The sequence below is a fragment of the Mercenaria mercenaria genome, chromosome 11 (genome assembly GCF_021730395.1).
Source record: "Mercenaria mercenaria strain notata chromosome 11, MADL_Memer_1, whole genome shotgun sequence".
Lineage (NCBI taxonomy): Eukaryota > Metazoa > Mollusca > Bivalvia > Venerida > Veneridae > Mercenaria > Mercenaria mercenaria.
Genome location: NC_069371.1, coordinates 53,179,631 through 53,197,760, shown reverse-complemented (window position 1 = coordinate 53,197,760; position 18,130 = coordinate 53,179,631). Strand labels below are relative to the sequence as shown.

The window sequence follows — 18,130 nt, the reverse complement described above, 5'->3', positions numbered from 1 at the left end:
AATTATGGCCCTTTTTGGACTTTGAAATTGGTTCTGTTTTCATGCAAGCCCATGTTTTGTCAAAACTATTTGACATATGGCTTTTAAACTTTGAACACTTGTTTATCATTATGATTTCCATCTGTAGGCAAGAGTACATAACTATTTTGACTGAATTATGGCCCTTTTTGGACTTTGAAATTGGCTCATATATTGCCTTTTAGTGCAAGACTTATCCAAATCAAAGTAATACAGGAACATTGTCTAATCTATTTATTTCTTTTGTCTGAATATCCGTGAAAATATTTTGACACCATTCTTCAATCAATTCTTCGAATAGTCGAGCACGCTGTCATCAGACAGCTCTTGTTTATGTTTCTAATGTGTCATATACTGAATTCTGTTCAATAATTTGTCTATTTTTTATGTTCCTAATGTGTCATATACTAAATTCTGTCCAATAATTTGTCTACCACTATGTGTGTCATATTCTGAATTCTGTTCAATAATTTGTCTACCACTATAATACTGAATACTGTTTAATAAATTTTTACAGTAACCACATACACACAAGCAATTTTTTCAAAATACATTTTGAATAAACTAAGCAAACGGTGAAATGTTTTGTTTGTTTTAATGAAATAGGTTGCAACAGTGGCCAGCATTCAATTCTAATATTTGTTGTCAGTTCACAGACCAAGAGACTTTGGTTCGACTTTTAAAGTTAGTAGTAATGTGGAAGTATGGTCCTTCTGTTTCAGTTGCAACATATCAATGATGGATTAACAAACTTGCTATTCCTTGCAAAGCATGAATGCATTTTATCAATATAGGTCATGCTTATATAAGTACAAATGCTGCAAACTGTCACAATACACACTCCTGTCACAGCAAAGTACTTTTGACTTTTAAAATACTCTTAACTTTGAGCAGGCTAGTCAGTTTTCTCAGTTTTGACTAATTCAAGGGTCATAGCTCCAAAGTGACAAACTATTTGGATAGTTATTGAATTTGGCAGATTAAACATTTTAGTGAACACTGGGTAAGAACAGTTTGAACTAGAAGATGCTTTTGTAGAAAAACGCATGTCTCCCCCAAAGCACAGTCGTATAGGCAAGAAGTCAATAGGGGACAGGAGTGAAAGTCAAAAAGACACTACAGGGATCATCTACTTGGCATGCCCAGTCATCCCACTAAGTTTCAACATTCTAGGTCTAGAGGTTCACAAGTTATGGATTGGAAATGGTTTTCCATGTTCAGGCCCCTCTGACCTTGACCTTTGATAGAGTGACTCCAAAACCAGTAAGGGTCATCTACACTTTAAGTCCTATCAATCTATAAAGTTTGAAGGTTCTAGGTCAAATGGTTCTCAAGTTATTGACTGGAAATGGATTTCAATGTTCTGTCCACTGCGACCTTGACCTTTAATAGGGTGTCCCCAAAATCAATTGGGGTCATCTACTCTGCATTACCAATCATCCTATGAAGTTTCAATACTCTGGGTCAAGTGGTTCTCAAGTTATTGATTGGAAATGGTTTTTCATGTTCAGGTTCCTGTGACCTTGACCTTTAACAGAGTAACCCCAAAATCAATAGGGGTTATCTACACTGCATGTCTAATAATCCTATGAAGTTTCAACATTCTGGGTCAAGTGGTTCTCAAGTTATTGATCGGTAATGGTTTTCCATGTTCAGGCCCCTGTGACCTTGACCTTTAGAGTGACCCAAAATCAATAGGGGTTATCTACTCTGCATGTCCAATAATCCTATGAAGTTGAAACATTCTTGGTCAAGTGGTTCTCAAGTTATTGACCGAAAATGGTTTTCCATGTTCAGACCCCTGTGACCTTGACCTTTAACAGAGTGACCCCAAAATCAATAGGGGTCATCTACTCTGCATGACCAATCATTCTATGAAGTTTCAACATTCTGGGTCAAGTGGTTCTCAAGTTATTGATCGGAAATGGTTTTCCATGTTCAGGCCCATGTGACCTTGACCTTTGATGGAGTGACCCCAAAAACAATTGTCTACTCCATAAGCCCTGCCACCCTATGAAGTTTGAAGGTTCTAGGTCAAATGGTTCTCCAATTATTGAATGGAAATGAAGTGTGACAGTTGGAAGGATGGACGGACAGGGCAAAAACTATGTCTGAGACATAATTATTAAGCTAATACTTGTCAATTTTTACAATTGTAAGTAATTCAGTAATGACTGGCACTATCTGGCTGGTTAAAAGAACTTACTTGAGGTATTATACGTTTAAACATTGTGTCAAAGTTTGGTGAACATTGGATAAAACAACTCGATATATTTTGTGGGTGGCACCTACCTGGCACAGGTGTTCCTATAATACCTCTGTTCCACAGACATACAAAAATCAGCCCTGAATTACAAATGACAGGCCAAGATAGTATTGTATATCTCCACTCTCAATGTAGGGATAACCATGTTTTTTCGTGTTATAACATCTGCAGAATCCCAAGGGATTGGTTGGTGCCCGAGCCTGTTAGGGCGAGAGCACCAACATTTCCCCAAGGGATTCTGAAGATCTTACAACACAAAATGAACATGCGTTAACGCTATTCTAGCATAAAATGCATAAAAACTAACAAACGAATAAAGTATCCCTCAGTGTCATTAAATTTCCATGAAACGTGTGGGAATGTCTGCATTGTTTTTTTACGTTCATGTCGTTCATTTTTGAATTATCTGTTTTGGGGCCGTAATGTGTTTATGCTTCGCCATGGAACACTGGATGTAAAAAGGTGTTTTAACAGCACAGGAGTGCAAGAATCTCTCCATTAACACACATTTTCTCTCCTGTTTAAATACCCCAGAAAAGAGTCAAGAACAACAGTTTTATGCTAAATTGTCTTAGCAAGATAAATGTGGTATTACGGTAAGTTTTGTCAAAATCCTGAGATATGTAAATACTTAGAAGATGACAGCTTTATATAACATTAGGACCTTGCCATAGACCTCATGCTTACAGTATAACTAAAATAAACATTTTATCAAGTTGTCTTAAAAATCCCAAGAACAATGGATGCTCAAAATAAGTCCAAAAAGAGCCATAATTCAGCCAAAATACTTGACAGAATTATGTTCTCTTGCCTACAGATGGAAATCATGATGATAAGCAAGTGTTCAAAGTTTCAAAGCCGCATGTCAAATAGTTGTGACAAAACATGGACTTGTACAAAAATTGTACCAAATTCCAAGTCCAAAAAGGACCATAATTCAGTCAAAATAGTTGACAGAGTTACGTTCTCTTGTCTACAGATAGAGAATGTTATAATAAACAAGTGATAAAAGTTTAAAAGCCATATGTCATACACTTTACACAAAATGTGAACTGGTACGAAAAACTTAACCATGCTTTCTACGTTTAAAAGGGGCTATAATTCTGCCAAAATCCTTGATGGAGTTATGTACTCTTGCCTAAAACTAGAAATGCTGATGGTACACAAGTGTTGAAAGTTTCAAAGCTTTATCTCAAAAGATTTTGTCAAAATGTGGACTGGTATGAAAAACTTAACCAAGGTGTGACACTGACGCCGTAGTGAGTAGTCAAGCTAAAAATCAAGAGATTATTTACTAGTGCAGATTGGATTTACAGTGGCACCAATGTGCACACTGTATGTAAAGATTCACAACAGAGGTTAAGGAGGTAGGTTACCTTAATATTTGTATGTGTGCATGTCCAACCGGAAGCTAACGTGACGATTTACTATGACATTTACGACATACTAAATGTGTTTGTATAACCATTCTTCTGAAAGAAATTCATTAACCTGCCTCCTACCTGATGCTTAATAATGCAGAAATAATGAATAAATTGCCGTAGAAACGCTTCAAAACATTGTTGCCTTAAAATGACACCATTAACGTCATGACATTACGTGTCAGTTACCGCGCAAAATTAATAGGTTTTATTTTGAAAGTACGTAATTCTGTGTATTTTCTGTGCATTTTCTTTATTATTTTTAAACGGCCATTATTTGCTGAAATATTTTTATGAGTCTCACTCTGAATAATGGTCAATATTTTGCTTCTTTTATGTAGTTATATTCAAATGTTATGCGGAATGTAAGAAAATAAATGATAGCAACTGATTTTATTGGGAATATAGCTGGGTGAAAGGTTACTTGTTACAGCCATTTTCAAATAAAAATTTGGCAGTTTGATTTGTAATACCTATTTTCCAGTTTCCGCTGATAATTTGTTACTTATATACTAAAACTTACCTCTCAAATTGTTTAAATTACAGTAGAAAATTGTAGTTTCTTGAACTGAATTGATGTTACCATACAAACGAAGCCCGTGACCTATATATCTAAATATAAAATTCAAAAACGTGGACACTGGTCTATTTAAGGAACACAGCTTCGGCTTTTTATTTTCATTTCAACAATATCCATGAGAGTAATAGCAGCATGCAGAACGATTTTTTCCATATAAAATGTCAGACGAGGGGTACAGGTGTAAGTATTTTAAGCAGTAAAATTTGTTTAAATAAATGCAAATAACACAAAAAAAATTACTAACATTAGAAATAAGATGTTTTAAAGCTACATTAACAAGAAAGATATTGAATGTGCATTGTAGTAAAATGATCAATTATGCAGACTTTTACAGATAGCAAAGAATCCAAAATACACTGAAAATTGTTAATTATCATTATTTTCCTCCTTCTTTCAATATAAAATACCTTTGGAGGGTCATGTACTTCAAACCTGGATAAAAAGTATACTTGAAGAGACAGAGATAAACGGAATTAAGATTGTAGCAGTTAAAACATTAAACTACATGAAATACACTCGAATCACTCACCTGACCTATTGATCTAAAGATCATCAAGATAGTTTCATTAAGATATGGTCATAAATGTGGCCTTTAAAGTGTTAACTAACTTTTCCTTTGATTTGACCCGGTGACCTAGTTTTTGACCCCACATGAACCAGATTCAAACTTGACCTAAAGATCATTAAGATTAACAATCTGACTAAGTTTCATGAAGATACAGTCATAAATGTGGCCTTTAGTGTTAACAAGCTTTTCCTTTGATTTGACCCAGTGACCTAGTTTTTGACCCAACCTGACCCAGATTTGAACTTGACCTATAGATCATCAAGGTTAATATTCCAACCAAGTTTCATTAAGATATGGTCATAAATGTTGCTTCTAGAGTGTTAACTACCGTAGATACCCATGTATAATGCGCACCCCCTGATTTTGGCCCAAAATCCTGGGAAAAAAAACATTTTTGGTCAATTTTGAGGTGGATGGAAAACGAAAGTAGAGTTTACATCGACACCGGTAATAAATTTTATTTCTGCGGCGGAGAGCAGCATCGGTCTCGCGGTACTATCGATTTTTGTTTTCTTGAAAATAAAACCAGTAAAATATTGTTTTATTTGTTGTTTTACCTTTTTAATTAACTATTTTGAATAAATAAACAGCAGCTGATTCATGGTTCATACAGGACTTGACAAAAAAAATTCAAGGACTTTTCAAGGACTTTTTAAGGACTTTTTATGGATTTTCAAGGACTATTTTAATCGCTTTAAATCTTAAATTACAAAACCATTTAGGCTCTTCATAAGGCATTATGACAGAAGAAAAGTTACAGAACAGTTTTATTTTCCATAAGCTACAATAGCATATCTTAACCTTTATGAGATCTTCAATTGGATTACCTTTTATGAGCTATATTTGCCTGTATACATACTTAGTACATGTTTCTTATAAGTCTTTCAAGCTCTCAAGACTAGTTTTCAATTTGTCCTCAAGGGACTTCACTTCTTGTTTTCACGTGTGATTTCAACGCACTTTCTCCCATAGTTCCGACATCAATGAGTTTATCACATACACTTATGCTTGTCTGACTTAAACTCCTTTAACCACGATGAATAATCATCCTGTGTAAGCCATTTATTGGCGAAACTACATTTATTTTTTGGGCCACTCATTGTTGTTGTTGATAAGTCACGCTACAATGACCTTGCGCATAATATTTTAACATTGTGAAAATCGCTATTCCGTATCTAACTTCCGTACGGAAACGGTGTTCAACTAGCGTTCCCTCCATGGGTGTGCATGTATTTTCATTTTACACCGTTTTTTCGCTCGTTTTGACTTATTTATTCTTTTTTTTTTGTATTTTTCCCCTACAATACGATTGCACCCCCGTTTTTAGCAAAATTTAAGGACTTTTCTACCTTTTTTTTCAAAATTCAAGTATTTTTTCAGGGGATTTTTGGAAGAAAAAAATCAAGGACTTTTCAAGGACTTAGGATCAAATTCAAGGACTTTCAAGGACCTGTGCGAACCATGTGATTCAATATTTCGGAATGGTATCTTCCAAAATAACATGAGCTTCTCAATTCAAACCAATAACAAAAGATGTGAAGTCTTTTTGTCACGATCAAATAGCCAGTAATTACCGGCAATTAACGTGTCACCTTGTGTTAATTATGTTATTCACAGTTTGATCTCGGTTAAAGATAATTCTCGATCTTTAATTAGTATCATAATTTTTGTGATTTATTAACATTTCTTTCATCAAAATACTTTTAAATTTATATGAAATTAATTTTGTTTGAAAGAAAATTAAACCATTTGATCTTTTACGGAACGTAACGGCAATCTTAGATTTTAGCGGTGACAGTAAGCGCGGGGAGTAGTTTCCCTTTACCAAAATGGCGAACATTTGTAACAAACTTGTTTTGAAGTTGGAAAATTGTCTATACCTGTGTATTACCCACACCCATGATTCGGGGGTGGTCCCGGGGGTCAAAAAACTGCGCATTATACATGGGTATCTACGGTAGCTTTTCTTTTGATTTGACGTGGTGACCTAGTTTTTGACCCTACATGACCCAGATTCAAACTGCACTTTGAAATCAACATGATTAACACTCTGACCAAGTTTCATGAAGATACAGTCATAAATGTGGCCTCTACAGTGTTAACAAGCTTTTCCTTTGATTTGACCTGGTGACCTAGTTTTTGACCCCAGATGACACAATACCGAACTCATCCAAGATTTTATTCAGGGTAACATTCTGACCAAGTTTCATTAAGATTGGGCCAAAATTGTGACCACTAGAGTGTTAACAAGCTTTTCCTTTGATTTGACCTGGCGACCTAGTTTTTAACCCCAGATGACCCAATATCGAACTTATCGAAGATTTTATTGAGGGTAACATTCTGACCAGGTTTCATTAAGACTGGGTCAAAATTGTGACCTCTAGAGTGTTAACAAGCTTTTCCTTTGATTTGACCCGATGACCTAGTTTTTGATTCAACCTGACCCAGATTTGAACTTGACCTATAGATCATCAAGGTTAACATTCTAAGCAAGTTTCATTAAGATATGGTCATAAATGTGGCCTCTAGAGTGTTAACTAGCTTTTCCTTTGATTTGACCAGGTGACCTAGTTTTTGACCTACATGAACCAGATTCAAACTGGACTTTGAAATCATCATGATTAACATTCTGACCAAGATTCATGAAGATACAGTCATAAATGTGGCCTTTACATTGTTAACAAGCTTTTCCTTTGATTTGACCTGGTGACCTAGTTTTTGACCCAATATCGAACACATCCAAGATTTTATTGAGGGTAACATTCTGACCAAGTTTCATTAAGATTAGGCCAAAGTTGTGACCTCTAAAGTGTTAACAGTCAAATTAATGATGACGAATGGACGGACGTAGGACATAGGGTGGTCACAAAAGCTCACCTTGAGCACTTCGTGCTCAGGTGAGCTAAAAATGCTGCGGTTCAACTAAATTGAATTTACCCTTGTAACAAGGTAACCTACCTCCTTAATGGAAACTGGTAGCATTTTTATACTGCTGCAGGCATATTTATATGTTGGGACATTTCTTCAAGCTGAAATATGTTAATGCACACTTGATTTAGTCATTTACAGTTAAACATTACCATTATTATTATTTCATTCCTCCACAAACACACTGATATGTTATATGGCAATCTGGCAGCTTTTGAAGGTCGGGGAAGACCCCCATGCCCCTCCAGATATTACTTCAAACCAAAGTGTGAAGCTGGGTAGAACCAACAATGCTTCCTCACATAAATGAATTCTATACTCCACCTGAGGTTTTGAGTCCACAGCGGCGAGAGGCAAATGGTTTGAAGTCAGCAACCTTAAATCACTCGGCCTTACAGTCTCCTAAACACTGCTTTGAAGTTTCGTTAAAATATTAAATATACAGGAACTAAAGCTTTTCACCATTTTATTTCAAACTCTGACAAAGATGTAGACTTTTGAATGGAAATAAAACAATGCTGGAAAAATTCTATGGAGAAAGTGTTAGTTTTGTCAAGAAAGTCTTAATCTTGTCATTTTCAATATATGTATATCTTCACTACAAAATTGTTCATCTTGTCTGTGTAATGGAATCTTCTCTACACTGAAGATCTTTTCAACCATCTGAAAACAAAAAGTAAGATAGTCAGAAAGGAGACCCTGTTCTCCACCCAACCAGCTGTTCTGGAATCTTCTTTACACTGAAGATCTTTTCAACCATCTGAAAACAAAGAGTACATAATGAAATCGGCACCCACCCAGTTGTAATGGAGTCTTCTCTATAATGAAGATTTTCTCAATCATCTGAAAGCAAAGAGCTACATAATAAAATCAGAGACCCTGATCCATCAGTCATAATGGAATCTTCTCCCAATGAAGATCTTCTCACCCATTTGAAGGCAAATAGTAACATTATCAAATAGAACTAGAGCTGTCAAAGGAGTGACGAATTATACCCCCACAATACGGCCTTGTCACAGAAGTAAGCCAATGTCGATGTTGAACCTCAATATGAATGGGGTCATCTGCTGGTCATGATCAACCTCCCTATCAAGTTTCATTATCCTAGGCCCAAGCAATCTCAAGTTATCATCCGGAAACAATTTAACTGTTCCGGGTCACTGTGACCTTGGCCTTAGACCTACTGATCTCAAAATCAGTAGGTGTCATCTGCTGGTCATGACCAACCTTCTTATCAACTTTCATGATCCCAGGCCCAAGCATTTTCAATGATCTTGACCTTTGACCTACTGACCTCAAAATCAATAGGTTTCATCTGCATGTCATGATCAACCTCCTTATCAACTTTCATGATCCTAGGCCCAAGCGTTCTCAAGTTATATTCCAGAAACCATTTTACTGTTCCAGGTGACCTTGACCCTTGACCTACTGACCTCAAAGTCGGACTTAACCTGCATTTTACGATGTTACATCCATGAACCAAAATTTATGATCCTAGATCCAAGCATTCTCAAGTTATCATGCGGAAACCGTTTAACTGTTCCGAGTCATTGTGACCTTGACCTTTGACCTACTGACCTCAAAGTTGAACTCAACCTATTTTTTATGATGTTACACCAGTGTACCAAAATTTATGATCCTTGGCCCCAAGCATTTTCAAGTTATCATCTGGAAACAGTTTCACTGTTTCAGGTCATTGTGACCTTGACCTTTGACCAACTGACCTCAAAGTTGAACTCGACCCATATTTTATGATGTTACACCAGTGTACCAAAATTTATAATCCTTGGCCCTAAGCATTCTCAAGTTATCATCTGGAAACAGTTTAACTGTTCTGGGTCAATGTGACCTTGACCTTTGATCTACTGACCTTAAAGTCGAACTTGACCTGTATTTTATAATTTTACACTGTGTACCAAAAATTATTTAAATTTGTCGAGCCTTTTATGAGTTATTGTACGGAAACCATAAAAACCAACGGACAGACTGACCGACAAACCGACAAACCAACAAGCTCACTCCTATATACACCCCCCACAAACTTCGTTTTGTGGGGTTATAAAAACTCTGCTCCACCAACAAACCAGCTGCAATGGAGTCTTCTCTGCAATTAAGGTCATCTCAACTTTCTGGAAGCAAAGAGTAACATAATCAGATAAACAACCCTGCCTCCATCCAACCATGTGTAACATAATCTTCTCCACACCAAAGATCTCAATCACTGAATACAAAGAGCAGCATAATCAGATACGAAACCTTGCTCCTAACCAACTATAATTGAATCTTCTTTATATTGAAGATCTTCCCACCCATCTGAAAACAATGAGTGAAGTAAAATGACACAAAAGAGGGTCAAAACAAAAAGAAACATTATAAGGAAAGCCTGCTCCCCCAAACCACCACAGTAATGGAATCTTCTCTATGCTGAAGATCTTCCCAACTGTCTTGATTCCTACACCCTCGCTGTAACAAATAAGGAAAAAAGTCTAACTGTCTAAAAGGAAAATATTACTACATTATGTTTCAAGAGTTAGACACATACAGAAACTATGCAGACTGACTCTGACTAAGAGATGTGTCCAAAGGAAACTAATGCCCCTACAATGTGATGTTAGCACATAAGACTGTGAGTCCTTTAAAGGCACTTTGACAACAGAACATATACCGACTAAAAAGAATAACTGCCATAAAAATCTATTTCTACATAAATGTTTTAATGTTCTATTCCCTTTTTATGGTGAAAATTATTAACAAGTTATTTGAATATCCTTCTATGTATATAAAAGTTACAGGCTAGACAACAGAAAAATGAATTTTAAGTACAAATGTATGTTTTTTTACCTCTGAGCTACGGATCAAAGTGTTAGACAAGACACATCATCTTATTTAGGTAACTGTTTGTATCTAGTTATTTGATTATCCATATATGTATACAAAAATTATAAACTGCACAAGAAAAATGAAAAAGAGCTTGTAGAACATGAAATGCCCCCCTTGATGCATTCAGTAATTGCACAAGGTACAGATCCTAGGCCCAAGCGTTCTAGAGTTATCATCCGTAAACCGTTTAACTGTTCTGGGTAACTTGTGACCTTAACATTTGACCTACTGATCTCAAAATCAATAGAGGTAATCTGCTGGTCATGACCAACCAACCTATCAAATTTCATGATCCTAGGCTAAAGCGTTCTTGAATTATCATCCGTAAACCATTTAACTGTTCTGGGTAACTTGTGACCTTAACATTTGACCTACTGATCTCAAAATCAATAGAGGTAATCTGCTGGTCATGACCAACCAACCTATCAAATTTCATGATCCTAGGCTAAAGCGTTCTTGAATTATCATCCGTAAACCGTTAAACTGTTCTGGGTAACTTGTGACCTTAACATTTGACCTACTGATCTCAAAATCAATAGAGGTAATCTGCTGGTCATGACCAACCAACCTATCAAATTTCATGATCCTAGGCTAAAGCGTTCTTGAATTATCATCCGTAAACCATTTAACTGTTCTGGGTAACTTGTGACCTTAACATTTGACCTACTGATCTCAAAATCAGTAGAGGTCATCTGCTGGTCATGACCAACCAACCTATCAAATTTCATGATCCTAGGCTAAAGCGTTCTTGAATTATCATCCGGAAACTGTTTAACTGTTCTTGGTTACTGCAACCTTTAGGCTTTGACCTACTGATCTCAAAATTAATAGGGGTCATCTGCTGGTTATGACCAACCATCCTATCAACTTACATGATCTTAAGCCCAAGCGTTCTTGAGTTATCATCTGGAAACAGATTGGTCTACATACCGACCAACAGACATCTGCAAAACAATATATCCCTCTTTCTTGGAAGGGGGGCAGAATTAATGGGTGGAGGGTGGGGGGGTGGGAGTGTGTGTAATGTAGACTGTTGCAGCCTGCACATCGTTTCATCACCACCTACCTATACGCAAAGTTTCAAGTCAATACCTTTAATAGTTTTTAAGTTACGCTCTTGACAAGAAATATGATGGGCAGATCAACCTTTCTCTGAACTTAACTTTTGACCCACCACCCTGGTTCATGCACTCTGCACCACCTACATACAAGTTTGAAGCCAATACCTTGAATGGTTATTATGTTATGCTCTGGACACTAAATAAGACGGACAGATCTGACCTTTGAGCTCAATTTGTAACCGTGACCTTAAACCTACAGACCATGTTCATGTGTATTGCATATCATCTCATCGCCATATATCTAGATTCAATGTTTTAAGTCAATACCTTTAATAGTTATAAAGTTATGCTCCAGACACAAAATATGACAGATGGACGGACAGATGAGCCATCTCATAATATATCCCCGTTTTCCAAAATGGGCATATAAAAATCACTTACATGCAGGAACTTTCTCTGTAATTCTGGTTTATTATCTGTCGTTCTCTCCTCGTAGCAACAGTATATACATGTATCATTGCCACATAGATCATCCAAGGTCTTTAGTAAAGGTTCCAGTGACTGCAAATAAACAACTATATACTGGTAAGTGGTACCTTACAAGGCTTTCTTTGATAAAATACCAATAACACAGTTGAGCATGTGACAAACAGTTTAAAAATTTTTATACACAAACATATCTCATAGGAGAAACCCTTGCATAAAAGCACTTTTTGCCTACATTTAAAATCTCTAATGAGTCTTGAGAAGAAAATTTAACCCAGTTTATAATATATAATATTTTTAAGACAACCCAACAGCAACAAGGATTTTCTATCTCAGAATACATGTAGGTATGTTGTCCAACTTCAAGTAAGAGTTATGGGATTTGATACTGTGATCTTGTTCAACTGCACCTTACATCCGAGTGCGTTTCAACGAAAGGAGACAGTAATTTCAGTGCTGCATATTCCACCAAGTCCAAACAGGGGCATAACTTTGCCAAAATATAATTTTGAGTCCTGGGACATGCACCTTTCATAATGATTTATCCACCTCAATAACTTTAAAAAGTTTCAATTCAATATCTGCATTCGCTTCTGAGGGAAAAATTTGTATGCAAAACTTCAACCTAGATTTTCTTAGTCCAAGAAGGGGGATAATTTGCTAAAATTCATATGCAAGAGAGCCATGATGGCTCTATATCACTCACCTGAGTACCATTGCTTTAACCGAAAACAAAAAGAAAAAATTCTTACAAGGTATAGATATGTCAAAATACACCTAACAAGAGTGCCAGAATGTCACAATATACGCCCGTCACAGCAAATTTCTTTACTCTAGCACTTGTATTTGCAAATGGAATTTTAATTTTGTGGTTGTTTAGTAATCATTGTAAGTCTTTTGTTTTTGTAAGTCCACAAAAAAACTCCTTACCAGGTAGAGATACCTTAAAATACACCTAAAATTTGAAAGTAACATCTATGTTGTACCACAGAAAAGTGGTCTTGTTTTTTCCCTACGGTCAATTATAAAAAAGTTACAATATAAGTTATTTATAGTAACAACTAAGGGAAGGTAATCTTAAAAAAAAAAAAAAAAAAAAAAAAAAAAAAAATCCAAAAAAAATTGTAAGTGCACACAAAAATCTTTACCAGGTAGAGATTGGTCAAAATACACCTCATAATTGGATGTAGCATGCATGTTGTACTACAGAAAAGTGGTCTCGATTTTTCCCTACGACTAGTAATGAAAAAGTAACAATATAAGCTATTTATAGTAACAACAAAGGGAAGTAATTCTAAAAAGGGAACTGTGCATGACACTTCGTCTCATGATGGTGTATAATTGTGCCAAGTTACATCAAAATCCCTCCATGCATGAAGAAGAAATGCTTCGGACAAAGTCATTCTTGTATCTGACCTTTGGCCTCTAAGTGTGACCTTGACCTTAGACCTAGGGACCTGGTTCTTGCGCACGACACTTCCTCTCGTGGTGGTGAACATTTGTGCCAAGTTATATCAAAATCCCTCTATGCATGAAGAAGAAATGCTCCGGACAAGGTTTTCATTCTTGTATCCTTTGACCTCTAAGTGTGACCTTGACCGAAGACCTAGGGACCTGGTTCTTGCGCATGACACTCCGCCTTGTGGTGGTGAACATTTGTGCCAAGTTATATCAAAATCCCTCCATGCATGAAGAAGATATGCTCCGGACAAAGTCATTCTTGAATTTGACCTTTGACCTCTAAGTGTGACCTTGACCTTAGACCTAGGGACCTGGTTCTTGCGCATGACACTCCGTCTCATGATGGTGAACAACTGTGCCAAGTTTCATCAAAATATCTTCTACATGCTCCAGACAAAGTCTGTGGACGCCACCCGCCCGCCCGCCAGGGGCGTTCCCATAATACGTCCCGTTTTTCAAACGGGCGTATAAAAATTGGAGGTACAATCCATGTTGTTTTACAGAAAAGTGGTCTCGGTTTTTCCCTACGGCCAATAATAAAAAAGTTACTAAATAAGCTATTTATAGTAACATAAAAGGGAAGTAATTAAAAAAATTATTGTAAGCGAACAAAAGAAGGATCTGCCAAATAAAAACAAGAGCACTGCAATGCAGAGCAATATTCACACAAAACATATGACCTTTGACCCCTAAGTGTGACCTTGACATTGATGTGAGCCATCTGAAACATGCGCTCTGCACGTCGTTTCAATGAGTTGAACATTTGTGTTAGGTTTCTTTGAAATCCATCAAGGGGTTCAAGAGTTACAGAGCAGAAGGGAAATTGCTAACCAACACAGAGACAGACAGATGGACACTGAGGCGATAACATAATACGTCCCTGTGGGCGTATATCGAGATCTTATGGTGATACAAGTTGTGTGCAAGTTTGGTTAAAATCAAATCATAAATGAAGCTGCTATTGTGCAGACAAGGTCACAATAGCTAATTTTGACCCTTTCAGGGGCCATAACTCTGGAACCCATTATGGGATCTGGCCGTTTCAAGAAAGGAACCAAGATCTTATGGTGACACAAGTTTGGTGCAAGTTTGGTTAAAATCAAATTATAAATGAAGCTGCTATTGTGCAGACAAGGTCAAAATAGCTAATTTTGGGCCTTTCAGGGGCCATAACTCTGGAACCCATAATGGAATCTGGCCAGTTCAAGAAAGGAACCAAGATCTTATGGTGATACAAGTTGTGTGCAAGTTTGGTTAAAATAAAATCATAAATGAAACCAATATCGTGCAGACAAAAAATTGTTGACGGACGGACGCACAGACTGACGAGGAACGACAGGTGATCACAAAAGCTCACCTTGTCACTATGTGACAGGTGAGCTAAAAAGTTATGGGACTTGGTGCTATTACCTTGTGTTATTACCTGATAAATTAGTGTGAAGATTAATCATAGTATCTGCAATGGTTAAAAACACACTACTGTACTCTTTGAAAAAAACATCGAGATAAAATGAAGAATAAGACATGAAATAATGCAGTTAAAGTAACATATCCTGTCACACTAATGTATAGTGTCACTATTTGCAAGTACAGCAGGTTTCAATTCAATATCTTAAGGAATAAAGAAGATAATGGACTTTAAATAATTTTTAACTGAAATTTAATTAAAATTAAAATTTCAAAAGGATAGACTACTGTAAAATCATTTAATTTCTTGGGCATGAAATTTTGTGGTTTGGGTCAAAACAGCAATTTAGTGGGGATAAGAATTTGTGGATTTCAACGTTTGAACATAAAATGAATGGGAATTTTACTTGTTTGTTGGTATTAAATTTCGTGGACTGACTCAACCACGAAATCCACGAAAAGTAGTCCTCCATGAATATTAATGATTTCACAGTATATGAAAACTTTAAAAAATCTAAGTTAAAACAGCTAATAGACATTTACACTATGAGCAATTACAGCAAGTTTCAACTTAATATGTTAAGTAATGAAGAAGATACTGGACCTCATAAAGAAATTTGACCAAGGCCAACATGGGTACGGAACCAAGGGCAAGTGAAATAGCCCTTCTTCTTCTTTGAATGGACAAGCTAAAAATTAGCAATTAAATAATTAATTTCAGGCTTTAAAACTAAGGCAAAGATGTGTTTTGCTCTTAAATCATTACCTCTTCATAATATATACAGTCTGCAACCAGAACAATATCAACATGGCTGAATTCTCTCTTCAACTCTGACCCCCATTTGAGTTCCTTTGCTTGAACTGGATGCCTACACAGATGCTTGTTTGTGTCTATATTTAGCTGCATCAAGGGAACAAACTCTTCTAGATCTGTTATTGTAACCATTGCCCTAAACAATATAACAAAACTGAATTGTCTTTTTTTGGGGGGTTAAGGGTTTCACTGACACTTTTTTAGACATATTATGGCTTTTTCAGTGACTTTTTCAGCTTCTGATGGTGCAGGAAGACCACGTGTGTCCCTATGGGCATAGTTTCAGGCATGGGAATCCACCTGTGTAAAACTTGCACCAACATTCTACAAGTCAGCTGGATGGCTTCCTCACATGAAGAATTCTCTGTATGCGCAAGCTTACTTATTTCTACATATCTCTGTAATAAAATGCTAAATAACTTTTTTGTGTATCAAAGATATGCATAAATGTCCCACATAACAATATACATGTATAGTAAAAGGATTTTAGTCTTCCTAAAGTCAGAGGAAAATATCAGAAAGGCAGAACTACTTATTCATATATATTGTGGTCTAAAAATAATGTGTCTGTTAAAAAAGCTACAAAATGGCAGTAAAAGTACTCTTTTGGAAAGTCTGAGGATAGTTTGAGACATTACACTATTGTACTACTTTTATTGTATCAGATAAAATGGTGATTACTGAATCTTTTTTTATGAACTCATAATTTATTTGATATACTCATAATGAAGTAATGGCAGGAAACAGTTAAGATTAATGAATCCCAACTGGTCAGACAACAGACTGGGGAGCGGTGGTCTAGTGGATAAGGTGACGGCCGTTCAATCCGGTGGTCGTGGGTTCGAGCCCAACCAGGGTCACAACCATGACTTCTCATATGACACCAGTACTGGTTTTTCCAGGAAGCAGACTCGAGAGTGGTTCCAATAAGCTTGAAGCTTTCATCACAATCGAGCTTAAAAACAAATTAGTATAAACTAACTGACCTTTTAACTCCAGACTTAAACCAGTGCATTTTTGAATTTTACTGTCTGCAGACAAGTACATATTAATTAATCAAAAGAAATATATTTTCAAATTTTAATTGGTACTTTAGCTTTACATTTAAGCTATGTTTTGTACATTTTGCAAATACGGCAAGTATGTTTTCCAGCCTCAGCTCCTGAATTTTGCAGAATAATGACAATCAACAATTATTGTTGATGGAAATTGTTGAAGGTGCTGCAAAGGTTCATGGGAGATTTAAAAAGTCAGTTTTGTTTACTGACAAATCCATAATTTCTTATTCAAGTCAATTTATATCCTTGGTAATATTAGAAACGCCATACGAATATGGCGCTAAAGCAGCTGACGTCAGGACTGCTCTTGATAAACTAAAGCTTTATATATATCAAAACAATGAATTTGAATGTAACAACCGTTCAACATCAATTTTTCTTAGTAAACTGTTACCTGTTACTTACTTCTTTACTCTCTCTCTCTATATATATATATATATATATATATATATATATATATATATATATATATATATATATATATATATTTATATGTGACAAATAGGTTTTAAAATATCTGTCAGTGAGAAATGATGTTTTATTATGTAACAATAAATAAACCTTCCTGGTAATCTCAGTTTTTTTTCCCCACTTCTGAGGAAAGGGGTTCAGAGCCCTTACCTTAGCCGGGGGAAATTTTGACGCAAACGAGCTGAAAGGGTAAGTTTTGCTGCATGTTTCAATCCACAAAGAATCTTGGATAGTGTGGTTATTCTAGCCACTGGTGGAGAATATACAACCATTTGGCTAATCCAACATAAAATATTTGATAAGAAGTATTTTTTTCCTCCAAAATAACCATTTTCGTCAAAATTGAACTATTTTGCATTTGCAAGAAGTGCAGAGTGAGACCCTGACAGATTTAATAGATCACAGAAATGACAGGACAAGTTTAGTCCATATATAGGGTTGGATATCGTTAAGGACGAAGCGGTCCGATACCGATACCAACGAAACGATACGGTATTTTTAACGATACCGATACCGATACCAAGCTTTGAAGTACATCACATAAGCACAGGTGCCAGACACATAACCAAATATTTTACTTAATAGACCTATATATGTATATAATAGACTATTATATACATATATAGGTCTATTAAGTAAAATATTTGGTTATGTGTCTGGCACCTGTGCACATAAGCAATGATTTGGTTAGTATTAAATACACCGTTTTAA

General features: G+C 36.0%; 1 protein-coding gene across 4 annotated transcripts in view; it reads right to left on the bottom strand.

Moving 5' to 3' along the window:
• Positions 1-18,130, bottom strand: part of LOC123531483 (protein N-lysine methyltransferase METTL21D-like) — a 38,470-nt gene that overhangs the window by 15,303 nt on the left and 5,037 nt on the right. The window contains exons 2-5 of one of the 4 annotated variants that reach the window (XM_053517469.1): positions 15,843-16,026; positions 12,164-12,283; positions 8,381-8,444; positions 7,812-7,882 (exon numbers count right to left, since the gene is read on the bottom strand). In XM_053517469.1, the coding sequence (XP_053373444.1) occupies positions 7,878-7,882; positions 8,381-8,444; positions 12,164-12,283; positions 15,843-16,026 (373 nt within the window). In that variant the 3' untranslated portion in view covers positions 7,812-7,877. Of the gene's footprint in view, positions 1-7,811; positions 7,883-8,230; positions 8,542-12,163; positions 12,284-15,842; positions 16,027-18,130 lie in introns of those variants that run through there. The other 3 variants (XM_053517470.1, XM_053517467.1, XM_045312488.2) reach the window with 3 other exon arrangements.